The 25,388-nt window shown below is 51.7% G+C and overlaps 5 protein-coding genes across 5 annotated transcripts; 2 read left to right on the top strand and 3 right to left on the bottom strand.

Annotated features, from left to right (window-relative positions):
• Positions 1-218: 218 nt before the first annotated feature.
• M436DRAFT_49941 (uncharacterized protein) lies at positions 219-5,145 on the bottom strand (the record flags this gene model as incomplete). Its single annotated transcript, XM_013570840.1, has 2 exons — positions 219-4,808; positions 4,864-5,145. 2 exons carry the CDS (start codon positions 5,143-5,145, stop codon positions 219-221), a joined length of 4,872 nt encoding a protein of 1,623 aa, XP_013426294.1.
• Positions 5,146-5,470: 325 nt separating this feature from the next.
• Positions 5,471-8,207, top strand: M436DRAFT_73800 (RNA polymerase II transcription initiation; the record flags this gene model as incomplete). Its single annotated transcript, XM_013570961.1, has 7 exons — positions 5,471-5,487; positions 5,534-5,578; positions 5,695-5,714; positions 5,768-5,899; positions 5,949-6,202; positions 6,254-6,370; positions 6,420-8,207. The coding sequence occupies 7 exons, from the start codon at positions 5,471-5,473 to the stop codon at positions 8,205-8,207; spliced, it is 2,373 nt and encodes a 790-aa protein (XP_013426415.1).
• Positions 8,208-8,398: 191 nt separating this feature from the next.
• On the bottom strand, positions 8,399-9,541 carry M436DRAFT_64869 (leucine carboxyl methyltransferase; the record flags this gene model as incomplete). Its single annotated transcript, XM_013570880.1, has 1 exon — positions 8,399-9,541. The coding sequence occupies one exon, from the start codon at positions 9,539-9,541 to the stop codon at positions 8,399-8,401; it is 1,143 nt and encodes a 380-aa protein (XP_013426334.1).
• A 218-nt stretch (positions 9,542-9,759) lies between these two features.
• Positions 9,760-10,605, top strand: M436DRAFT_73798 (RPB5 subunit of DNA-directed RNA polymerase; the record flags this gene model as incomplete). The annotated part of the gene is made up of 3 exons (XM_013570960.1): positions 9,760-9,840; positions 9,899-9,981; positions 10,086-10,605. The coding sequence occupies 3 exons, from the start codon at positions 9,760-9,762 to the stop codon at positions 10,603-10,605; spliced, it is 684 nt and encodes a 227-aa protein (XP_013426414.1).
• Positions 10,606-11,208: 603 nt separating this feature from the next.
• Positions 11,209-19,297, bottom strand: M436DRAFT_49071 (ARM repeat-containing protein; the record flags this gene model as incomplete). Its single annotated transcript, XM_013570662.1, has 2 exons — positions 11,209-19,109; positions 19,168-19,297. The coding sequence occupies 2 exons, from the start codon at positions 19,295-19,297 to the stop codon at positions 11,209-11,211; spliced, it is 8,031 nt and encodes a 2,676-aa protein (XP_013426116.1).
• Positions 19,298-25,388: the final 6,091 nt, after the last annotated feature.

The raw sequence follows: 25,388 nt of genomic DNA, 5'->3' as shown, positions 1-25,388 counted from the left end.
TGGTTAGCCCATAACACTCGTGTATCTACAATTCCAAAGAACTTTTAAGAGACCAAGAGACAATACTCATAGAACTTTGCTGAACGATGGCGACGATGCTGTATATTGAATACTCCTAGAGGGTTATGGAGAGATATCTTTGACATTACAAGTCTATTCAAAGCATTTCTACATAAAATCGGCCTCTTTTCCTTCACCACCCCGCCACCAAAACACTTTTAACCATAGTTGAAAGCATTTCTACAAAGCGGACACGTACTAGCATTGCTAGTCTTGAACCACTTGAACAAACAAGAACTATGGAACAAGTTCTTGCAAGTGCTGCAGCGCTTAGACGGCAACTGCCTGTCCCCGCTGATGATACTATAGCAAATAGCACACTCGGACTGCCCTTTCAGTGCACCAGTGACATTGCGTTTCCAAGTTGTCAAGCCATCGATGAGATTGCCATTGCTGAATTGAATCACGCCCTGGCAGTTGCGCAGCCAGGATTGCCATTTTCGCTCGTCGGCGGCGACGCGGTTGAGCCCTTCGACGCGTGCGGATGCCAGAGGATAGGTTTCGGGTAGGCGGATGACGATGGACATTGTTTGCTCGTCGACCAGATACGAAAACTGGACTTCGCGGCTGCGGGGGGAGACTTTGGCGCTCCAGCCTTCGTATTCGGGGTCGTTCTTTGTGGCGTCTGCCCATTGACACACGGAGTCCAGAGATGCAGAGACAATAAGGGGAGCAATGTATTTGGCTGTCCAGCTTTCGACCGCGAGACCGGTTTGACGCGATTTTAGGGCCAGGAAGTGGGTTTTTGTGAGAGAGGGGACGTGCATGAGGGATTGGTAGTAGAGGTGGGCTAGTAGCCAGTGCATACATTTGTCGGCGCCGAGGCCTTCGAGGTCGCCTTGTTGGTCGAGGTAGTCGAAGCGGCGGACGTCGTATTTTGATACGTCGACGGGGCGGCCGCGGACGTGACCCAAGAGCTCCCAGGTTAGCTCGAGCAGGTGGCCGAGATATTCGCCCTCGCGTAAAGCTTCAACATAGTCGGACTTGACTTGGTAGCTGGAGTTGGTAAAGTGGTCGAAGACGAGTTGCCAGCTGTAAAGGTATGCTTGCAGCTCGTGAGGGATGCCAGTGCGGAAAGATGCATCGGCTAGACTGTCTAGTGTAGGAGGGGCAAGCAGCAGCGATAACAGCTCCTCCGGCAACTTTGCCGCCTTCTTCTCGAGCGCTGCGTCAAAGGAAACTTGCTCCTGTGCTGCTGGGATAACACGGTGCAAGATATCGAAAGCTGTCTTCTGCAGGGCCTTTGACGGTGTGTAGAGCAGAGGGTAGAGTTCTGCTTCATCCTCAACCTCACTGGTAGACCACTTTGCGACTTCGCTGCCTAGCGACTGGAACAGTGCCTTCAGAGGTTCGTGGTGCTCATCGGACTGACCTTGACCTTGTCTGACAAGATTCATCAAGCCCATGTAAAGAACCTCGGAACTCTCCTTCCAAGCATCAACAAGATCATCGTTGGGCTCTTCACTTGATTTGAGGCTACGGAGGATGGAAGAAAGTTGGAGAGTGGTGCAGATCAAAGCCATACGACTCTCATCAGCAGTCTCGTCACGGACGAAGCCCAAGTCCCATGTGTGAGTCAGGAATGCCAGAATTTGCGACCAGTGTTCACCGTAGATATCGCTAACACCAGGCAAGACGAACAGCAGCGTCTTGCATGTCTCAGCCTTGATCGGTGTAACAACTTCATCATTGTCGAGCCAGGGCAAGATATGCTTCATCAAGAAGATGAGACGCTGTTTGGCGACAATACTGTCAGCTTGTTTGCTCTCGGGGAACAATGCATTGAGCATGACAAGTTTTGTGATGGCCTTCTCAGGAGACTGCGTAGCGTCCACGCCAGTGAGATCGGCAACCAGCTCGTTAGTCTGCCTGTCGAGTTTCTTGCTATCGGACAATGCTTCTTTGACACCACTGGCGCAAGCTGTGAAGGGAATGACGTCCTTGGCTTTGTAGAGCTGTAATGCCTGATCTTCATATTCTTGTACCTTGGCATGACCACCACCGTGGATGGATTCAAGATCGCCGAGCGCATGGCTCAGTGCTTGAGCATGGTGGAACGCAGACGTGCTAGTGCCCTTTGAGTTCTCAAAAAAATTGTCGATGACCGTACCAACAAATGCGTAGGACGAACCATCTTCGTACTGCTGGAAGCAGTCTCCAATGAGTCTGTTGGCTTCGTTGACAAATTCGACCACCTCAGCCTCGGTCTCTGTGTTAGGCGAGGCAAGGCCACCTTGCGCTGTCAGGGATATGCTTTCGTTCAGAAGAACGTATGTGATATAGAAGAGCTGGAACAGCTCTGTTTGTGTCTCAGGATCAAGTGCTTGAAGCAGATCACGGTTGGAGAACACTCTCGAGGTGTACATGGCAAATCTCAGAGCTTGTGACAAGCCATCGGCATCTCTGAGGATCTTGGCAGAATCGGGCTTTGCCTCAGGGTCAACCAGGTAAGTGGCACCACCCAAAACACTCGTAATGGCAAGTGCGATGGGAGGTGCAGTTCCGATGAATGGCGCAATTGCGGCTCTCCAAGACTTCAAATCGGGCAGAGCTTGTTTGGAAACTTCCTGCTTCTTGTGCTCGAGGTCACTATCGTGGATGAGGTTTGCAGCCATGTCCAGGACTTGAGGCATCGGAAGTGAGCTCGCCGACACATCTCTCAAACTCTGGTGCACAACGTCGAAAAGAATGGTTTGAGAGCCAGCCTTGTCAGCCTCAGTGACAATGCTCTTGCTGATACTAGAGGCTTTTGTAGCCAGTGATTCATCGGAAGACTCTTCCAATAGAAGGAGGCTAGGAAGTAGCTGAGATCCACTAGGCTTCTTAATATGCTCCTTGACAAGAGTCTTGTTGCTTCGTGAAATTTCTTGCAAACCATCAAGAGCAGAACCCGCCTTGTCTGACACGGAGAGTGATGCAGTCAGGTCCGCTAACATACCGTCGACAGTTTCTGTAGAAGCTACGCTCGGTGTGCCCTTGAGGATACCTGAGACAAAGCTCCACTGCTGTCCTGTTTCCAAACTAGACCTGAATTGACGCTGTAGGAAGGCTTGGATATCACCATTTTGAGCGGCAAGCTCGGCAGCAGGCTTGACTCTGGGTGAAACTAGCAAGTCTCGGAAGGCGTGCAACTTCTCGTCAGAATCTGGGCTGTTACCAATCGCGTTTGCTGTCTTGTTCCAAGCCTCGCCGAATCTGGAGTCGGCTTGGAAATGGTATAGGAGCGAGACTAATTGTCTCTGCGAAGGGGAGGACACCAACTCTGGCAAATCATCAATAACGAAAGTCGCGATGATGTCTTGAGTGTCCTGATCTTTGGTGAGTAGAGCTTTACAGTGATTTTGCAACTCGTCCACTGCGGCAGCAGCGCCATACGGCTTTCCGTTTCGCGATCTGAGCGTTTCGAGAGATGCTTTGACAATATCCTTGGCTGATTGGGAGAAGACTGCCTGTAGAGATTCAGGGCGTTGATATTCTTCACGTAGAAGCTCTGACTGAAGCAATGCCCATCTTTCAGCGGCGGAGGCAATATGCGCTTGAGACTTTTCGAAATCTTTTGATTGCTCTGGAAGTGATGTTCGAATGTCCTCAATGAGTAGTGTAGCGTATTCAGGCCACTTCTTCTCCAAAACAGCCGGCAAACGCTTGCAGAATGCAGCTTTTGATACGTTCCACGCAGGCTTAGCACCAGATATCGACCAGTCGGAAGTGCTAGAGGATGGACGCAAATACTGCTCGATAGCTGGGATGGCCGTTTTGTTTAGCAGAGTTTCGTGCTCCTCGTCAGACAAGGATGCACTGCTTTGGACCAGATCAAGGATTTTGAAGTAGGCAAACCACGCCGCAGATGCGTTGAATCGGTCGTCCTTCTGGCCAACACCGTCATGCACCGCATTGAGCAACTCCTCAGCCTCAGAGTATTTTTGAGGCAGAACCTCTGTAGGCAATTTGCTGAATAGAAGCCAGGCATTGGTCCAGAACTCGGCAGGTCCAGCCTGAGAACCGCGTTTGATGCAACCTCTCAATCTAGTGCTGGCTGGCTTCTTGGATGTGTAGCTTGTGGTCCAGGCTTGAGGCAAGGCCTCTGTGAGCTCTACAAGAGCCAGCATAAAGTCGTAAGATGAACCGGTCTGATCGTGAGGAAGAGCCTTGGAGATGTAGGCTTCGCTAATGGTTGAAAGATTGACCTCGACAGTAGGCTTCTGCTTAGTCAAGCATGTGCGCAAGAAACGGTGAATGGATCTCCTGACAACAACATCTTCCTTGTAGGATGCCAAATCCCAAATCTTGCTTTGGCCAACAATGTCTTCGTATGTTTCCTGCTGTTTGGCAAGCTCTTCCGGGGCGAGGTCATTTAGGAGGTTCGAAATAACGGCTATGCTCGTGGCGACGACTCGTGAGTAGGTTGCCTGGGCATCGGCAGGGCTGACACTTCGCTCGTCGCTCAGTGTCTGGACTGTCTCGTTCAAAAGGGCGTCTCTACAATGTTCGAGGATGGGCTGTTGGAAAGCCTTTCCGAGGTTCTGCAATTTCTCGGGGGTGTTGAAGACTAGCTTCAGGGCGTCCTGAGCAGCTCTGGCGGCAGCACGATCGCTGTCTTGTGCACCTGCAAGCCATGGGCCAGCGATTCTGGACATGTGTTTCGCCATTCGCTTTCCGCTCTTGGTCGCGATGTGACCGAGGACATTGTGTGCCAATTGACGGACGCGACGGGCGCTGTCTATTGAGAGACGGGGATATAGTTTGACCTAAGCATAGTGGTCAACATGCTGAGTGGTGAGAAGGCGGATCGTGTAGACAAACCCATGCTTCCAGTACAGGTTCCTCGATGTGCTGGTCCGGAACAGAAACATACTGCTGAAGATCCTCGAGAGCCTTGGTCTTGGTTGTGCTGTCCTTCTTGGTCAAGTTCTTAAAGGCGACTCCGACATTGGGGTCCGAGATGTTTGAGAGATCCGGCGGTTCAGCAATCCATGACAGCGGCGACGAAGATACACCAAATCCAGTGCCACCAAACCCCCCACCAAAGCCGCTGCCTCCAAATGAGCGCGCACTGCTTGCTTGAGGCCTGAATGCCTTCTTCATTTTGTGACCGGCTAGCAATTCAAACCAGTGAGACAATACTGGGATAGCAGTAGGCACCTTTTTGCAACAACAAGGAAGAACCAGTAAATGTACAGAGTAGCAGGTCGCTTCTGTCTCCAAAAAGTCGCGTCTGAGTCTCTCAATCATCGATTACTCTACGTCACTCAAAATCCGCCTACACCTTTCGCAGTCCGTGCGCCCATCGACACTAGCTGCTTTCAGACGGCCCTTCGTTGATGTGTTTGGTCAGCCAACTGCCATACAATTGCTGCCTCCTTCAATATTCTCTACCTCAGCCTCTGAGGAAGAGGCACAATCCGCCAAAATGAAGTTCATGATTGAGTGAGCACTGTTGCTACTGTCTCTCAGCCCCTACTGACACTCGAAGTGACCTGCCAATTCTCTTTCCCTACCCCAGAATCTATCCAGGTGAGTTAATCTGGCGGCAAACTGCTCTCAGGAAAGCATACTGACTCTGTGAACAGAACAATATGCGTAAGCCACAAACTAGTCATCTATCCTGCTCTCATCACTGACATGTTCGAAAAGATACATGTGCGATCTCAAGCGTACGTGTCAAACAGAACCAATATCTGAATCCGAGCACTCACATCATGAATAGGCACCCTGGACGCAGGAGGTCACTGTGTCCTAGAGATGCCTTCAGGAACCGGAAAGACTGTCACACTCTTGTCCCTCATCGTGGCATATCAGCAACATTACCCCGAACATCGCAAACTGATCTACTGCTCGCGTGTGTGATCATCATCTAACTCATAAACATCCAAATCTGACATGGTTAGGTACAATGTCCGAGATCGAAAAGGCTCTCGCAGAATTGAAAGCTCTGATGAAATATCGATCCGAACAACTTGGCCATGTCGAAGATTTTAGAGGACTGGGTCTCACTTCTCGTAAAAACCTTTGTCTGCATCCGTCAGTCAAGAGGGAGAAGAGTGGTAGCATTGTTGATGCCAGATGTCGGTCTCTTACCGCAGGCTTCGTCAAGGAGAAAAAGGAGAGGGGCGAGGATGTAGAACTTTGCGTCTACCATGAGGCAAGCTTTCGATCTTGTATAAATTCTGCTACTGTTGCTGACTTGTCTCAGAATCTCGATCTTCTGGAACCACACAATCTGATCCCTCCGGGTGTCTTCACATTCGACGATGTTCTCAAGTACGGCGAAGAGCAAAAGCAGTGTCCATACTTTACAGTCAGGCGAATGGTAGGTTTGTTCATACATCTCTGCCTGCAATTCCTAACCAGTCTCCCAGATGCCTTTCTGCAACGTCGTCATCTACTCATATCACTATCTGCTAGACCCCAAGATTGCCGAACGAGTGTCGAAAGAACTCTCCAAGGATTGCATCGTCGTATTCGACGAAGCTCACAACATCGACAACGTCTGCATCGAGTCGCTAAGTATTGATATTACCGAGGACTCACTACGGAAAGCAGGGAAAGGTGCAGCCAATCTGGAGAGGAAGATCAACGAGATGAAGACGACAGATGCTGCAAAGCTGCAAAACGAATATGCAAAGCTGGTGCAAGGTCTTCGGGATGCCGATGAAGCGAATGATGAGGGCGCATTCATGAGAAACCCAGCACTGCCGGATGATTTGCTCAAAGAAGCTGTGCCAGGAAACATTCGACGGGCGGAGCATTTCGTCGCTTTCCTCAAACGCTTCGTCGAATACCTCAAGACTCGCATGAAAGTCTTGCATGTCATTTCGGAAACACCGCCGTCTTTCTTGCAACATCTCAAGGAGCTCACCTTTATCGAGAGAAAGCCTTTGCGTTTCTGTGCAGAGCGTTTGACATCTCTAGTGAGAACACTGGAGCTACAAAACATCGAAGATTACCAACCACTACAAGAGGTCGCCAGTTTCGCAACCTTGGTCGCAACCTACGAAACAGGTTTCCTCCTGATCCTCGAACCCTACGAATCAGAAACCGCCACTGTACCCAATCCAATCCTCCACTTTACTTGCTTGGATGCCGCAATCGCCATCAAACCCGTCTTTGACCGCTTCAGCTCGGTAGTAATCACCTCTGGCACAATTTCTCCTCTGGAAATCTACCCAAAGATGCTGGGTTTCAACACGGTAGTGCAAGAATCCTACAGCATGACACTAGCCCGTCGCTCTTTCTTGCCCATGATCGTAACAAGAGGAAGCGATCAAGGCGCCATCTCCTCCTCCTTCACCATCAGAAACGATCCAGGCGTGGTGCGCAACTACGGCAACCTCCTCATCGAATTCTCAAAAATCACTCCTGATGGTATAGTCGTCTTTTTCCCGTCTTACCTATACATGGAAAGCATCATCTCCATGTGGCAAGGCATGGGCATCCTCGACCAAGTCTGGAAACACAAGCTCATCCTCGTCGAAACCCCGGACTCGCAAGAAACTTCTCTCGCGCTAGAAACCTACAGAACCGCATGTTCCAACGGCCGCGGCGCAATCTTGCTCTGCGTGGCTCGCGGCAAAGTGTCCGAAGGTATAGATTTCGACCATCACTACGGGCGCACCGTGTTGTGTATCGGCGTGCCCTTCCAATACACCGAATCCCGCATCCTCAAAGCCCGCCTCGAATTCCTCCGCGAAACCTACCGCATCCGCGAAAATGACTTTTTGTCCTTCGATGCCATGAGGCATGCTGCACAGTGTCTGGGACGCGTGTTGCGCGGCAAAGACGACTACGGCATCATGGTGCTCGCCGACCGCCGCTTTGGCAAGAAGCGCGTGCAACTCCCCAAATGGATCAATGCTGCTTTGCTCGAAGGCGACTCCAATCTTTCCGTCGATCAGGCGGTGGCTACTGCAAAAAGGTTTCTGAAGATGATGAGTAAGCCGTTCCCTGCGCGCATGCAGGAAGGCGTTAGTACGTGGAGTATCACGGATTTGGAAAAGCACAAGGAAAAGGTTGAGAGGGAGAGACAGAGGGATGAGAGGGTGAATGGGGTGAGTGGTGATGCGGTTATGCGGGAAGCTAATCTTGCTGCTGAGGCAGATGAGTATGGAGGTTTGGATGATGAGGATATCATGCAGATCGATGCTTGAGAGGGTTAGTAGAACTAGGTAGCATTCAGCTCTTTCTTTCTCTACAAGAAATGAATATCCTCTCTTATCAAGCAAGAGAAGAAAGGATGTCTGAGACACGGCAGTATTTCCCAAGAAGGTCATTTTCTCATAATCTAGCAAGGTAGGATCGGGGGATGGATGTATCAAGCAAAGGCCAGCCTTCTTCAAACTCAAATATCATCAACCCTTTCCTTAACCGTCCACTCCCCACCGACATCTTTCCACGCCTCCCCAAACACCTTGTTATCCTCAGCATCCCTCCAACCCCAAGCAACGCAATAATGCGACGCCAACAACTTCCACTCCTCGACCTCATCCAACCACTCCAATCTCTCCACCCTCTCTCTTTCCGCCTCGGCCACCCACTCCCCCGAATAGTAAATCTGCTCGACATCCACAGCGCCCTGGCCGCTTGCAAACCCAGCAGATTGCAGACGAGAGCGCTGGGCAGCGAGAGAGTGATAGTGACGCACCGTTTGCAGTTGTATACCCCGTGAAGCGAGATTGGAGAGCATTGTTTTGCCGAAGGAGTCGTAAGGGCGGATGGGTTCGTAGAGGATGATTGCGAGGGAGGCTGAGGGGATGAGAGAGGTGAGGTGGGAGAGGATTGAAGATGTTGTTTCTGGGGCGAGGTAGCAGAGGCAGCATTCGCTGAGTAGGAGGGTGGGCAGGGTTGGAGAGAGGTTTGGTATCGAGGGTGGTGAGGTAGAGGTCAAGTCGCGGAGGTCGAGGGTGTGCAGGTTGTAGGTTGGGGATTGCAGGGAGGAGTTGTCTGTTGAGATTGTGTGGGATGGCAGCATGGAGAGTAGTTTTGGAGTCGAGGAGATGGAAGAGAGCTTGTCGCGGACGTTGTCGAGGAAGTCGAATTCGTGGTAAAGGATGGATTGGCGACGAGCGGCTGACAGACGGAAGAAGCGAGTGTCGGAGCCTGCACCCAGAGAAACGATCTGGGCCTGGGGAGCAGCAGACGCATTCGAGGTGTTGTTGTCGATGGTGGCAGCGAGGAAGTTGTCGACCAGACGATCAATGGCCGAAGTGCGTACATAGGTGCCGCGGTTGATCAGAGGATATCGCCTGGGAGTTTGGCCTTGCAGAAAACAAGAAGCGTAGTCGTCGGTCAAGTAACCCAAAGCAACAGCACTCAGTCGGGAATTGGAAGCGTCGCCGTCGGTCTGCCGAATGATCTTGTCGCGAGCATTCTGTGCATCTTCTTCTGTGGTTTCTGGGTGTGTAGGGGTGGCGCGGCCTCTGCCTCGTCGTAGGCCTGTGCGACCTCTGAGGCTGTTGAGATTGGGAATCGAAGGCGCGGCCATTTGGGAACTTTCTCCAGAATGACGCCGCCCTGGACCTTCGATAACAGATGGACCGAGAGGCCGCGCCCGCCCTTGACCGCCCTGCCAAGACGCCGGCAGAATTGTTCACCTGCCCAAGAGTGAAGCATCCAATCTTTGGCGCGCGCCGACCATCAAAGAGCCATCGCAACACACTCCACCCCATCTCTCCACCTCCACACCCCTCGCAAACTGCACCCATGGCCGACGACGAGACCAGACGCGAAACCTCCAGACTGTGGCGTGTCTGGAAGACGACCAAGCAGCTGTGCTACGACAGAGTCCGACCACCTACCAATCAAACAAAAGACCACCCACACTGACTCAAACACGTCGCAGGGCTACGAACTGGCTGAAGATGAACTCGACGTCTCCCTCGATCAGTTCCGCGACCAGTGCGGCGACGGCAGCGGCGCTGTCAAGTACGTCTCTCTACTTCCTCCGCACCCACCACCCGCGATCCTCTTCACCTCTACCTTTGCGCCTACCACCTTCCACACGACCACTCTCTGACCAGCTTCCACAGCAAATCCAAAATGAACTTCCAAGCCCGCCCCTCGGAAGCAATGCTCACAAAATACACCGCCCTACCCACAAAATCCGATCCCAACCCCGAGCCCAAAATCGGCACTATCTACGTCGAATTCAGCACCGAAACCGCAATCGGCATCAAGCACCTGCGCAACTACGCCCAATTCCTCAACGACCGCAATTTTTACTCTGGCATCTACATCACTTCCGCTTCAGTCACCACTTCAGCGCTCAAGCAAGCCGCAAACTTGCCAATCACCATCGAGGTTTTCCAAGAGACGGATCTGTTGGTCAATATCACAAAGCATGAGTTGGTGCCCAAGCACATCTTGCTGAGTCCCGAGGAGAAGAAGGCTTTGCTGGATAGGTATCGGTTGAAGGAGACGCAGTTGCCTAGAATCAGGGTCGAGGATCCCGTGGCAAAGTACTTGGGTCTGCGCAGAGGTCAGGTCGTCAAGATCATCCGAAAGTCCGAGACTGCTGGTCGTTATGCCAGTTACCGCTGGTGTATATGAGCATTCTACCATGTCTAACACTTTCCTGTTATATGTTTTTCTGGCGCCTATGGGGGGAGGGGTTGAAGCGAAAGAAAAGAAAAAGGACCGACTCGCAGCAAATGTCAAGTTGCTGCCGAGTTTATTGCATCGGGGCGTTTTCTTCTTACTGGCGTTTTTTTTTGGTTGTTACAACCCTTTTTTTCTTTTTTCTTCTCCCCTTCAAGAAGAGATGCAAACACATCTCGTCTTCTATCAACACTGCCATCACATTCACCACAATACGCATGACGCCCTCAGCTATCAGAAACTTCCCAAATGTTGACTGTGTGGGTATAGAGGATTGGGAAGAAGCGGTAATGAGAAAGAGGCAATTCAAGCATACAAGACGGTGAGAATGTAGGGAGTATATCATCGTGCCTACGTACCCACAGAAGCCCCGACGTCAACCAGCCATTAGCAGCAGCCAGTCCCAGAGAACAAGAGTGGAAGAAAACATATAATTTTTGTACGAAAGAAACACTAGAAGAAAATGCATCATCTACAACAGATTGAAAATCGCTTCTTTTCGCTTCACAATATTCAAGTGGTCGATGGGTAAGTGACGAGTGACAAGTGAAAGCTCTACTCGTCCTTGAAAGCACCGCTCTCCATGTCCACCTTACCAACACTCCACACCTCCTTCATGTCCTCCTGCTCATCACTAGACAGGCCCAATCCACCCTGTCCACCCTCGGCTTCCTTGCGCTCTCTGGCCTGCGCGCCCAATCTCGTGGCAATGCGCTTGAAGTAATCTTGCAGACTACGCTTAGGGCCAGCGGCAAGCTCGGCTCCAGGTCCAGCCATGTATTTGGCAAACACTGCGTCTTCTTCTTCGACAACGCTGAACATGGCAAGGAATGCGGCTTCGGCAGCGAGCTTGACGGGGATGACCATGTCGCGGACGCTGCCGAAGACGGCTGGAGTCAGAAGGGCGAGGTGCGGGCGGATGAGATCGTTTTGCTCGCGCGAGATGGTGCGGACAACGACTAGGGCCAGGCGGCGTGTGTCGACGGGCTTGCCGGGTGCGATTGCTGCGGCGAGGGCCTCCATGATCTGTTTTACAGGCTCGTACGATTTGTCGGACGAAGGTGTGAGAAGGTATTTGCCAGCTGCGAGGACACAGTTGTCTGCAATGGCAGGCAGGCTGCTGCCGATACCTTGACAGATGGTAGAAGGCAGGACATCGGCGAAAGGCCCTGTCAGCGACTCAGGAGCCTCGGCCAAGATTGAGTTGAGAGCAAGGACGGAGGGGTAGGTGTGGTCGGGGGTCAGGACGCGTGCCTTGACGAGACCACCACCAACATCCTCTGGGAGAACCTTGATCAAAGCACCCAACAAGCGTGCGTTGGTGATGGCAGAAGCTTCGTCTGAGTCGCCAGTGTCAGAGTCTATCAAACTCAAGATACCGGTTCTAGAAGCCTCATTCATGCTGGATCCGCACTTGACAACCACGTCATACAATGCCTTCAACATGGCATTTCTGACACCGGAGTCGGCAGTCTTCGAACCAGTGATCAGCTCAGCAATAAGAGGGTCGATACGGGGAGTGAGGGTGATCAGAGTACCGAGAGCCTTTGCGGCTCTGATACGAAGAATCTCGCTCGAAGTATCGGCAAGCGATTTGGCAAATGTGCGTTGCAACTGAGGCAAGAAAGGCTTGAGGAAAGTGGGAATCTTCTCGAGCAGGTTGTTGAGAGTGAACAAAATAGCAGCCTTGACCTCGACCGAACGCTCAGACACAACACGAATCAATGGACCGGTAATCTGAGTGACGAAAGGCTTGAGCGAATCGGCACTGGTACGGTCGATGATATCCGATATTGCCAATGCGGCTGCCGTACGCTGTTCGGCAGAACCATTCATCAAACCTTGCAAGAAGATAGGCAAGATAGCATTGATACCCTTGGGCAGCGAGAAACCAGGTAGAGCGTGGCCCGCAACACCGACATGGTTGAGTGTTTGTCTGGTAGAGAAGACCAGAGACTCCATCTCCTCCTTGCGTAGGCGTCCGGTAAGCGCCGACAGTGCAGACCATGCTGCCTTGACGACCTCGGCATCGCTGTCATCGAAGCTGATGAGCAGAGTGCGGATGAGATCGGGGTGGTAGCGTGAGATATCGAGGTCGCTTGTCTTGAAGAACGTGGCAAGATGCATGTCCGCACGGGCTCTTCTACGGTGGTCTTCGTGTTTCGTCAGAGCAAGCATGGCGCTCATGGCAGTGTTAAGGCCATCGAACTCGTCGATGGACAGAAGCACAGCGTCGAAGGAGTTCTCGAGATCGGTACGGAGCTCTTCGTCCTTGGTTGCGAGCACGCTGTCCATGAGTGCGTTGAGGATGTTTGGCAATCTTCTTGTCATGGCAGAGCTTGCAACTTGAGCAAGCGAAGCCAGAGCCTTTGCGTTGAACGCAGTGATGGGGGGAGTGAGAAGGGTGGGCAAAAGGTTGGGCAAGATGGCGTTGGATCTGGTCTGCTCGGTGAGCAAGGTAAGAAGAGCCGAAAGAGCATTGTCTGCATCCTCGTCGGACCTGAGCAGATTGAGCAGATAAGGCAGGACCTGATCGATGGCGCGTTTGCCAAGGACCTTTTGCAAAGAGTCGAAGGCCTCTGCGGCTGCTTCTCTGACATCTTCGTCGCTGTCGACCAAAGCGATACGTACCACGGAGACAAGAGTCTTCTCGTGATCCTCGAGGGCGTCGGGCGAGGCAGATGCGATCAATTCGCGAAGAGCGATACAAATACCCTGCTTGGCATCCACATCGGTGGTCTGGAGGCCCTCTTCGAGAGTAGGCAGCAAAGTCGAGAGAACGCCCTCGCCGGCCTTTCTGATAAGCTCGCCCAAAGCATTGCCGGCAATCTCCTTCTGCTCCATGTTGGGACTTGCAAGACGGCGAATGAGAAGTTGGGTAAGGGTGGGGATAAGCTCGCGAAGGGTACGGGGCGAGGCGACAAGCGCTTTCCAGACGTTGATGGAGGCAGTGCGGACAAGACCAGAAGTATCGCAACGACAGATGTACAATGCAGACAGAACCTTGTTGCGCTTCTCTTCTCCAAGAACCTCGAGAAGTGATTGGCCTGCTTCGTTGGCACCTTCCTCGGCTTCCTCTTGCTCTGCGGTTCCACTAATACCAGAGAGGTTGAAGAGTAGATCACCAACAAGTTCAACGGAACTGAGACGAATGCGGTAGCTGTCATCTGCCAGACCACGTTCGAGCTCAGGAAGCAGCAGGTCGATAGCGCGAGTGGCGAAGTTCTTGACCAACAATCTTCCGGCACGCAGAGCGGTCTCACGAATTGTGTCAATGTCGTCAGCAAGACCAGACAAAATCGGAGGAATGATCTTGGAAAGGTAGTTCGAGAAACTGTTACCGAAACAGGCGGGCAGGTAGATGAACAATGACATGAAGCCCTCGCGGACTGCAGGCTTGGAGCTCGAGATGTTTTGCAGGATAGTGGGCAGAGTCTCTTCGAGGCGACTGGTACCGAGACCAGCAAGAACTTCACTGAGAGCCTGGGCAGATCCAAGTCTGTCGCCAGCACCAGTGTCTGACTTGAGGGTGGCCATAAGACTGGGAATAAGATCCGGCATAGCATCCTCACCAAGCTTTTCGATTGTTGAACCAAGAGCCTTAGAGGCTGTGGCACGAGTGGTAGGAACAGGATCGACGATGGCGACTCTGAGACCGGCGACCAAGATGGGAAGATGAGTAATAAGATCCTTACGCTCAGTAAGGTGTGCCAAACTACCGATGATCTGGGAAGCCTTCTTCTTTGTTGCAGAGCGGTCACCCAGACCACGTTCCAGAACACGAACAACCAGCGCCAATGACGGAGCATCGAGGTAATGGATGAAGTTTACCTTAATCAAAGCGTCCAGGGCATCGTCGGTGTACTTGGTAGGATCACTCAGAGCCTTCAAGATAATATCGACCTGACTCTTGATCTCAGGGTTGCTGATAACATCTCCAAAGCGTTGCAAACTGCGGTTGGCAGATGCTCTGACTTCCTTGTGACTGTCGTTCAGAACCTCAGTCAATGGCGGAATAATTTCTGGCAAGCTGACAGCCAGTTGCTCAGGGTCCAGGTAGGCCATAGCACCGAGAGAGTCACAAGCACCCTTTTTACTTCTCCATTGCTGCTCATCGAGACCCTCGAGCAGCGTAGGGAGAACTTGCTTGACACCATAGGAGCTCAAGCTGGCGAAACATGTCTTGGCGGCGTCGAGACATGCTTCACGAACGTCAGTAATAGCATCACCAAAGCCAGACAAGAGCTGTGGCACGATTTGAATGATATATGGCTCGAAGACACGACCCAAAATGAGAGACAAAAGTTCGTAGGCGAGGAAAGCACCTTGGCGCTTGTAGGGATCCTTCTTCTCTTCGGTGGCGACTACCAAGTTCGACACGATACGGAATTCACGGAGAGCAGAGACACCTCTACCCTTCACGATACCGGCCAGACCATAAGCTGCACCTCTCTTAACAGCATACTTCTTGGATGTAAGCATGGTATCCATCATCTGCTGGACGTATTGTCCTGCTTCTTTGCTGGAAGCCTGAACCAAAGGAGGAAGACATTGAGCGACAGCGTACTGCACGGACTCTGATGGAGTGTTGAGAGTCGTCAAGAGACGTTGTACGACTTTGGGCACTCTGCTGTCACCAGCTTTCAAGTGACGGGCGAGAGCACCATACAAAATAACGACGGCCTCGTTTACTGCATCTTGAGTTGAAGATCCAGAGCCACCTTCGAGCGTGGTCTCGAAAAGTTTCATGAGAGTCTCGACTTGCAGGTTGCCCTTGGCGGCGATGATGGCAGTAGCTGCATCGAGCATGGAATCGCGAACGGTGACGTTCTTATCTCCCAGAGCGCCATCTGCGACCATGAACTGCATTAGAGGTACGAGTTGTTCACTAGTGTAGGTTGGGGTAAGTTGGTTGAAAGCAAGGGCAATACCCTGCCTGGATTGCCAAGGGTCGGAAAGATCCATCTTGATAGGCATGCCGTACTTGTCACGCTGAGGTGCTCTCGGCTTCGCATCCTCCCTGTAGGTGTCTTGTAGGCGAGAGATAACATTGTCGGAGATGCTCGAATGCTCCTGCACGAGTGCTGCCAATGATCGTGCAGCAGCACGGCGAAGCTGAATGTCGTGCGAAGTCAGATATTTGACGATGGTATCGGCTGAGTCGGGCGATGTCTTGAGCTCGTTCTCAACCCAGATCTCGTGTGCCAACTCGACGTTCTCCTCAACATCATCATGTGTCGCGAGGAAGATCTCATCATAGAAGTCTTTGCCAGAAAGCTCAAATTCGGCACTAATGACTTGCAGAGCTACCTCACGTACGGAAGCCTCAGGCACGATAGTGGCCTTGACAACCACATCGGTCTCGGCTTCGGTAGCATTGGGAGCAACGCTTCTGCAGACATCGGAGAAACAGTCCTTGAAGAGACGGAAGTGTTGTTGGTAAGCTTGAAGCGAGGAGATCAAGACAGAAAGAACCTCCTTGCGGGCCAAGCGAGGCTCGCTACAGGTCTCAGCGTGGAAGCTAAGGAACTCGGCGGCAAGAATGATTTGTTCTTGGGCCTCCTCTTCCTCAGACTTACCAACACCGCCCTGTTCCAAGACCAAGAACGCGAGGGGAAGGCAGTAGCTCAATGTGACGGCGTCAAGAGGTCGCTGCTCGCCCAAGAAGCGTAGACGATAAAGCACACGAGTGATCAAGTCACCCAAGGGTTCCTCCTGCATGGACTCAGGTAGGGTTGTCAGACCAGCAGCTCTTAAAGCTGCAACACCAACGAATGAGCGCATGGGGCCCAGACGAGATGATGTCTTTTGAGCACACTCGAGATAAGCGAGAACAGCAGCATCGCCCAGGACAAGGCCTGCTCCGGCGTTGATCACCTCGAAAAGGCGTGCTGTGGTTACAGTGAACCAGTTGGCTGCCTCGGTTGGTGGGCCTGTGACGAGACCAGTGACCATACCAATACCTCTTCTCAACTTGGCTACTACCGATGTGACATTACCACGAACTTCAGTCTCCTTTGCAAGCTGGGCATTGACCTTGGCTTGCTCATCAGCAGTCAGCTTCTTGGTAGTACCCTTCTTCTGGGCGAGTTGGTCTCTGAGCTCTTGCTCCCACTTGTAGGTATCGTAGTCTTTGCTGTTCTTGCTTGGGGCCTGTGCTTGGGTTTGCTTGGCAAGAACATCGATGAAAGCGGTACCCTCAGGTGTGCGGAAGATGGCAGCCTCGGTAGGGCCAACATCCTGGAGCAGTTTAGGGTCCAGATCGTTACAAATTTGATCTAGGACGATAGGTGTCAATTCTTCGGGAGCCACGAACACCAAGTCTGCGGTCGCTTGGAAAGCAGCAAGTTGGAATGCAGGGATAGTAGAGAGTAGTTTGTCTTCAGACACATGAACAATTTGCTCCATGCACTCTGAAGTGTTTCTCTTCACAAGCTCACCGGGGTCGGTGCCTGTTCTGAGACAAGCCTCGATCCACGAAGATCTTGGCATCAATTCCGGGCGGCACAAGACCAGAAGATTGATCAACTGCTGGTCCAGAACACTCTGCTCGATGGTGGCTTGGCCTGTGGCAACTTCTTCTTCAGTCAGGCAGATGCACCGAATTACCTTGTGAAGTTCTTGTCTGCCAGTCTTGGCAAGCAGAGCGGCGCTCTCCTTGGTCTCTAGTTCGACATCTGCGGACCAATGAGACAGAGCCTCAGTAATGATTCTTCCGACCGCCTCAGGCTGAGCCAAGTAAGCTGTACGAAGAGAAGTGACGGTCTCGGAGCGGGCTGTTGCTGGCAAGCCCGAGGCCACGATAAGGTAAATGAAAGTCTGAGCCCAGGCGTCTTGGATTGCAGGGCTTGATGAGGCAATACCGGGGCTGGTCGCAGCGAGTGCCCTCGTCAACCAAACCAGATCTTCGTGGGAGGTAAGTTTGGTATATACACGAGAATTGAGGAGGAAGGAAGGCTTTGGTTCGAGGGCGATCGCACGATCCAGGAGGCAAGCTTTCTTCAAAACGGATGCATTCTTCAGTTCCGCAAGCTGGGGGACCTTTGCTAACGACAAAGCAGTAACAGCGCAAGCAAGAGTGACTTGCCCGTTTTGAGTAGCAGAAACAGGGTTGGTAACCACTTCGTTGAACGAATCGATCATCTTGCCAATTACTGCATCAACCAATGCTGCAACTTCGGGCTGCTTCGACACGTCTCCCTCAAGCGACCAAACGATCTCGGCAATGCTCAAGGTCCACAATTTCCTGAATGGAAGTCGCTTTTCGGCGACACCCTTGACATAAGCATCAGTTGTTGCAGCATTTACTGTAACACCCTTCTCGAGACCAAACTTCAGGTGCTTGGAGAGGGCAGCAATTTCAGCACTCGCGGCTGCTTCGTTCGGTTCCTTCGCTGCGACTGGTGCGAGACCTTGAGGGATAGAGGCAGCTAGAGCTTCTGAGCCGTTCAATGCGGCAAGCATCTGCGCGAACATAATCTTCTGGTCGGCTGAAGGCACTTTGCCAGTCTTCAAGGGAGTCAGAACCTCAGCCAAAACTTTGTCCACAAATTTGTCGTCGTGCGAACGGTGGGCAGCAGCGGCGAAAGTTCTCAAAGCACCTGCGCGGATAGTAGCATTGCTGGACTTTGCGCTCGAGACAAGAGGCTTCAGGAGGTTGTTGGAAAGGATTTCGGAAAGGTCCAGATCCTTGGGCAAGGCTTCGATCATGGGAGTAACAAGGTCGTTCAAGACAATCTCAGGAGCTCTCAGGAGTGCCTTCTCTATAGCGGGGATGATCTCCTTCTTCAGGTCCTCCAAGTTAATGAATGAGTTGAAGTAATCGACCAGAGAGTTTGCAAGGAATGGAGGAAGAACGGTTCGTGATCCAATGAACTCGCGCAGATAGAAAGCATTGTAATCAGGCTTTCTGGTCTCGAATGTGGCGCTACGCTTGGGCAGACGAGCACTGACTCCTGCGATTATTCCAAGGACCAGGGCGTTCTGAGGGGTGGGTGTGGCGGCCTTTGTGGTGAGGGCAGTAATCGACTGGTTCAAGGCATCGTCGCCAAAATCGGAGCTGAAGAGCTTTCTGAAACCACGGCGAGTAACGCGCAGGACGGTTTGGTGGGTACTGTGACGGGGATTGGAGCTCTCGAAGGTGTATACAGCGCGAAGCAGAGCCTGAACTATCTTGAGGCCCCATGCATCCCAGAGAGACTTTTGAAGAGCGAATTGTTGGAGGAACAGAGCACACCAGCGGATCAAGACGAAGGCGTTGGCAGGAGCCAGACTGGTCTTGTTGGTCTCATTCTCGACAGCGGCGATGAAGCTAGAGACGTGGGACTCGGTGTCGGGTGTAGAGAAGACGGCGACCAGGCACAATTCCACGGCTTGTCGCGACTGGGTGTCGATGTATAGAGGGTATGTGTCGAAGAGGAGATTGAGAAGGTTGGGTAATTGCTCGAGAGGATATTCTATATGGGCTGGTCAGAGAGGTGACGCAACAGAGGAGAGAGCACATGGGCGGCACACCTTTGGTCACAATCTTGTCGTGCAGCGAGAGCAGCTCAGCAGAGCGCCTCTTGGTGGAGCTGGAGAGGGCAACCTGGCGCAGACGGCCTGCGTCCAGCGTTTGCTCTCCATTGACTTGGGCGTCTGCCATGGTGTGCGATGCGCTATCAAAAACGCCGCAGACTCATGTGCTGAAGTTGTTCAGTCCAAACTGCAGTTGCGATTGACTTGACTTGACAGTCGGGCAGTTTTTCGCGACTTCCACCACCGGACGCCTGCATCTCGACACCGAACTTCCAACGTCCGTGCTTGCCCTGTCGTCACATGCCAATTGCGCACAATTTATCCTGACTTCTTGCACAAACACAACCTCACATCTATCTTTCGACCTGCGATCATGGTGGCCAAGAAGGGCAAGAAGAAGGTCGCCTCCAACCCAGCTCGCGGCTTTGCCACCACTTCCATCGCCAGTAAACCAAAACCCGAGAGGAAAGACGCCGACACGAGCAATGAACCTTCTGAGAAGCCATCCAGCGTCTCTACGCCTGCTGCTGCTGAAAAATCGCCGCAGCCCGGTCAACAAGCACAGGGTCAAGAACAGCAGGCGTCCAACACCAACAAGGCCTCGGGAGACAGAGAACTACATGAGCTGAGCCCGGAAGAGCTCGAAGCTAGATTGGACTTGTCAGAATTACAGTCCTTCATCGAGCAGCAAGGTCCAAAAGTGCGCAAGGAATCGGCGCGTCAGGTCTTGCGCTTAAAGACTGATCGTCGCGTCCTGCGTGGTCAGGCCGACCTGCTCAACATACGCGAATGGCTACCTGAAGAGTTGATGCAACAGATTGTTGATCTTGCCTTGGATGAGACATCGTCCATTTCTGCTACCTCTTCTACTCCTGCAAATAAGCGTCTTTCTCAAGACGATCTGCTTTCCAAAGTGTGGCAACTTAGTATTACTCTTGCTGATCTGGACATTGACGAGGATCAAGTGCGTAAAGTGCTTCAGTTCATCCTCGTCAGTCCTCCGACTGAAGACAATGGCGGTCTGATCTGGGGTCTCTCAGAAGCCCTGGACTGGCTTGCACTAAATAGCGCGCCTGGTCAATTGCTTGATTACGATGCCATTAAGCCTAAGCCTCAACTATCGAGTGCTCAATTCAACGACGGTAAGCTTGTGTCGCCTGCCTTTCTCACCACACACATCACCGTGCCTTTTCTGATTGCCCCAGACAATGAGCCATCAGAGCCCGCCACACCCTCGAAACCTTCCGGAGAACAAACACCAAAGAAGGCCGCCCCCGCGCCCTCAAATCAAACTTCACAACCAAGCGATACCCCTGTCGATGACATTCAAGTCAGCGACGTTGAGAGTGATCTCGACCCTGACGAGATGCTGTCCACATACCTCCGCACGAAACTACGACTCTACGAACGTAACCCGCTGCTCGTCAATGACTCTACCAAAAAACCAAAGAAACAGCAAGGAAATGGAACGCCTAGTCCACGAAAAGCTACACCGGGAGAGTCCAAGCTTCAGCAAAGGCTCAAGAGTATTGAATCAGATGTACTGTTCGATAAAGGCCTTGCCGATGTAAGATGGATCGAGGGAAGAAATCAGATACTCCAGAACCAAACCGAAAGGAAAAGATTCAACCTGGCAGGAGAAGCCAAGGCGAAGAAAGAGTCGGATGAAAATTCAAACAACACACCAAGGGAGAGTGCGACCGACGATGTCATGGCCGAGGCCGAGGCGGCCGCACAGCAACTTCTGGACGAGATGGGCGAAGACGATGAAATGCTTGGGGGCATGTTCGGCGAGGCTACCGAAGGCGCTTCGAACGGTAACACCTCAGGACAAGCTGAAAACGCAGACCCCGACTTGACGGTTCGTAACTTTGGAAAAATTACTGGCATTAGTCCTCGAAGGACTTTTGAGGAAGCTTGTCGATCAAGAGATTCCGGAGCAAAAGTCTCTTACAAGATGGTGTCATCCACGACATACAACAGCCGTCACTCTGTGATCGTTCATTGGTCGAAAGATCAGGACATCATCGACGGCTCGTTCACACCAGACGTCAACGTCGTATCAAGTGATCGGAGGACTATGGTTACCATGGCCAGAATTGCATGTCCAGAAACACTTCAGAGCGAAGGATATGTGTCTACGGTTGCTCTGTTTCTGCTCTTCTCGAATTCTCCAAAAGAAGAGAAATCTGCGCTGCGCTTACCTCCTACATTCAGAGATCTCTGGACTGAGTTAGTTGATGCTCGTCAAGAGAAGCGTGACACCGCTGATCGCGAGACTGTCAGATCTTTGAGAGAGATGGTCAAGGGCCAGACTGAAGAAGATGGAGACGAAGATGTTATCCTTACCGCCGGCTTCAGGAACCGTAACAAGGGATTGAGCGGCGTCTCTACTCCGGTTGGCGACAAAATTGAGAAGACTACAAAGATTGAAGAGTCTCAAGCCCTCAGAGATCTGTGGGCGCGCAAGACTTCAACGCCTGCATACCAGGAAATGCTCTTGGTTCGATCTAGTCTGCCTATGTTCCAGTTCCGAGACATCGCCCTTGACGCTGTGGAGAAGAACCAGGTCACCATTCTCTGTGGTGAAACTGGATGCGGCAAAAGTACCCAGATGCCTGCCTTTATCCTCGAGCATGAGCTTTCACTTGGCCGACCCTGCAAAATCTATTGTACAGAACCCAGACGTATCTCGGCCATCTCGCTGGCTCAACGCGTCAGCGAAGAGATGGGCGAAGATAAAAAGGCTGTTGGTACTGCCCGCTCGCTCGTCGGTTACGCTATTCGCCTGGAATCAATGACTACAGCGCAGACTCGTCTTGTGTATGCGACTGTTGGTATTGTGCTTCGTATGTTGGAGTCCACCAAGGGTTTCGACGAGGTCACGCATTTGGTCATTGATGAGATCCATGAGCGAAGCATCGACACTGACTTCTTGTTGATCGTTCTGAGAGCTTTGATGATCCGCCGGCCAGACCTGAAAGTGGTCTTGATGAGTGCTACCGTGGACGCCCAGAGGTTCTCGAGCTATCTCGATAACGCACCCATTGTGACGGTACCAGGTCGTACTTTCCCAGTTGCAGCCAAGTATTTGGAAGATGCCATCGAGTTGACTGGACACACTATTGAGGATGGTTCGCCAAAGACGGCTGATGCGGATGAGGATGACCTCGAAGCGGGTTCTTCGGAGGCAACCATTGCAGCAGCCAAGCAGCTCACAGGATACAGTCCAAAGACTGTCAGAACTCTTGCAGGATACGACGAATATGCTGTTGACTATACTTTGATCGTGAAGCTTTTGGAAAAGATCGCTTACGATCCATCATATACACAATTCAGCCAGGCCGTCTTGGTATTCCTTCCAGGTCTTGCAGAAATCAGGTCGCTGAACGATTTCCTCGGTGGACATCCTGCCTTCTCAAAAGGCTGGCTGGTGTATCCTCTTCATTCCTCGTTCTCTAGCGAGGAACAACAAGCTGCCTTCAAGATACCTCCTCCGGGCATGAGAAAGATTGTGCTGGCTACCAACATTGCAGAAACTGGTATTACCATTCCTGATGTAACAGCCGTGATCGACACTGGAAAGCACAAGGAGATGCGCTTCGATGAGCGTCGACAGCTCTCACGCCTGATCCAGTCCTTCATTTCTCGTGCCAACGCAAAGCAACGTCGTGGACGTGCTGGTCGTGTGCAAGAAGGTGTCTGCTTCCATCTGTTCACGAAATACCGACACGACGAGATCATGGCACCGCAGCAGACACCTGAGATGCTGCGTCTGTCACTTCAAGATCTTGTCATGCGTGTGAAGATCTGTAAGCTCGGCGATATCGAGCAAGCTTTGTCTCAGGCGCTTGATCCTCCCTCACTCAAGAACATCCGCCGTGCTATCGATGCATTGATCGATGTCGGTGCCTTGACTTCGTCGGAAGAGTTGACACCACTGGGAAACCAGCTCGCCAAACTTCCTCTCGATGCTCAACTCGGCAAACTTATCTTACTGTCGTCCGTCTTTGGATGTCTTGACTTTGCCCTCAGCGTTGCAGCAACTCTTTCATCCAAGACTCCCTTTGTGGCACCTATGGGAGCGAAGAAGCAAGCCGACACCGTACGACTAGGCTTCAAACGCGGCAACTCAGATCTACTCACAGCCTACAACGCATACTGTGCCTGGCGCAAAGCTTGCACTACACCAGGAATCTCCGAACAGCAATTCTGCCGCAAGAACTTCCTCTCACCCATAAACCTCGGCAACATCGAAGACCTGAAATCGCAACTCCTGGCTTCCCTGTCCGACGCAGGATTTGTGTCCTTGGAGTCCGGTCAACGCGCTGCTCTGTCTCGCGTCCGCAACAGTGGCAGAGGACCCAGAGCTTTTGTCGCTGTACCAGCATCTCATAATACCTTCGACGCCAACGATGCCCTGCTCAACGCAGTGACAGCATGGAGTTTCTACCCCAAGCTCGCCGTGCGCGAAGGCAAAGGCTGGCGCAACGTTGCAAACTCACAATCTTTATCGCTGCACCCCCAAAGCGTCAACAAACTCTCTCCTTCGCTCACACCTCCCTCCTACCTATCCTTCTACAGCATCATGCAGTCCAACTCCCGCTTCACCAATGCCCAGGAAACAGCACCGGTGGATCCATTTGTGTTGACACTGCTTGCTGGGGATGCAAAGTTTGATTTGTATGCTGGAGTTGTTGTCATTGATGGCAATCGCCTGCGCTTCAAGGTTGCTTCTTGGCGAACTGCTTTTGCGGTCAAGGTGCTAAGAAGCAAGGTCAAGGAGTTTTTGGCCAGGGAGTTCAGACAGCCGGGTCGCAGTGTTGTTTCTGAGAGACAGAGGGCTTGGATGAGGCTTTTTGGTCAGGTATTTGAGAATGTTGAGGCTGGGAGGGTTAGATGAGAGCAGCCTTCTGTCATGGACAGAGTCGCAATAGCGGTGCAATAGGGTAGAAGGCAAAACGTGCTAGAAAAGCAGTGACTTTGTACTATACTGTAATTCATAGAACATGCATTTCTGATCCTCTTCGTTCGCCTATATCACGATCCTTTAGTATGCACCGAGGAGAGACAGGAGCAAAGAGCAATCTGCATATCGCAAACAAACACCCATGCACATTATATCTTGATACACCCTTGCCCTGATATTAGTATCCGTATGCCTCAGCGGGCTCCTTCAAACACTCGTATTCCAAGAACATGCTCTATTTCCAAGTTTCTTCTGGTTACGTAGTTGCATGGTGGCAAACCATCGTGCATCGAAGAGTTATCCTTGGAAGGCATCGGAGTTGTGGGTTTGCATCGCGGACTCCAAGTGCATCGGAAGCTTTTGCATCGACCGATTCATACGTCCGATGCATCATAATGCCTGCGCACTACCACCCGCCGTACCCTACCAAAGAACCTTTGTATCCATAAGCATGCTTTTATTGATCCACAAATCTCTCTCTTTGCGGGACAAAGAGAACAACAAAAAAGCAAAAGCAAAAAATCAATAAACACGGCTGGTGATTGCTTGATGCGATGTGATCAAAGTCCGATTGCTGCGATGGCAGCCATGAAAGCCCCGATGTCCAACACAAACCCCCGATGCCGAGTTAAGCTTCACGTCGATGCAAGTGCATATTTTCGATGCAGCGCATATGCCTCTCTCCACGTCAACTCTGTGACCCTGACGCAGTTCATCGAATGATATCTGCTTTTTGCTTCTACCACACCCACCTTTTTTTTTATTATTCTTACGGAGAATGCAAAGATCTGTTTGGGTACGGCCCGTAGAGGCATGTCTTGAAAAGATCTGTTTATGCTTAATTAGACAGCATGCAGGGTTTTGTTGTTGAGACCTTGATGGCTTCTTGTGTGTTGATTTGTTTGGAGAGCTGGCATTTTATATATCGGTATGCTTTTCACACATCGCAGTGTTTAGTGAATCACTTGCCGTTTGTCAGGGCTGGCCTGGTGGATTGCTTCGATACTTTCTTGCAAACTAATGCTTTGATTTGACAGACTCTGACTGTAGTAGACTTGAGTTCAAAGGTTACAAGTGTTCGTGGTGGGTGGAGGGACTTTGGTGCTTGCTGGCTGTGGGACATGAAGTCATGGAAAAGACCATGACGCATGACGGTGCAGACACACCTTCGGCACCTCATACGTGCTCTTGCTCTTCTCACATCATCTGTTGAATCGTCTAATGTCAGTCTCGATCTAGTGTGCATCCT

This window comes from Aureobasidium namibiae (assembly GCF_000721765.1).
Source record: "Aureobasidium namibiae CBS 147.97 unplaced genomic scaffold scaffold_11, whole genome shotgun sequence".
NCBI classification, from domain to species: domain Eukaryota; kingdom Fungi; phylum Ascomycota; class Dothideomycetes; order Dothideales; family Saccotheciaceae; genus Aureobasidium; species Aureobasidium namibiae.
Note: the sequence above shows the minus strand (reverse complement) of the source record. Positions and strands in the feature narration are given on the sequence as shown.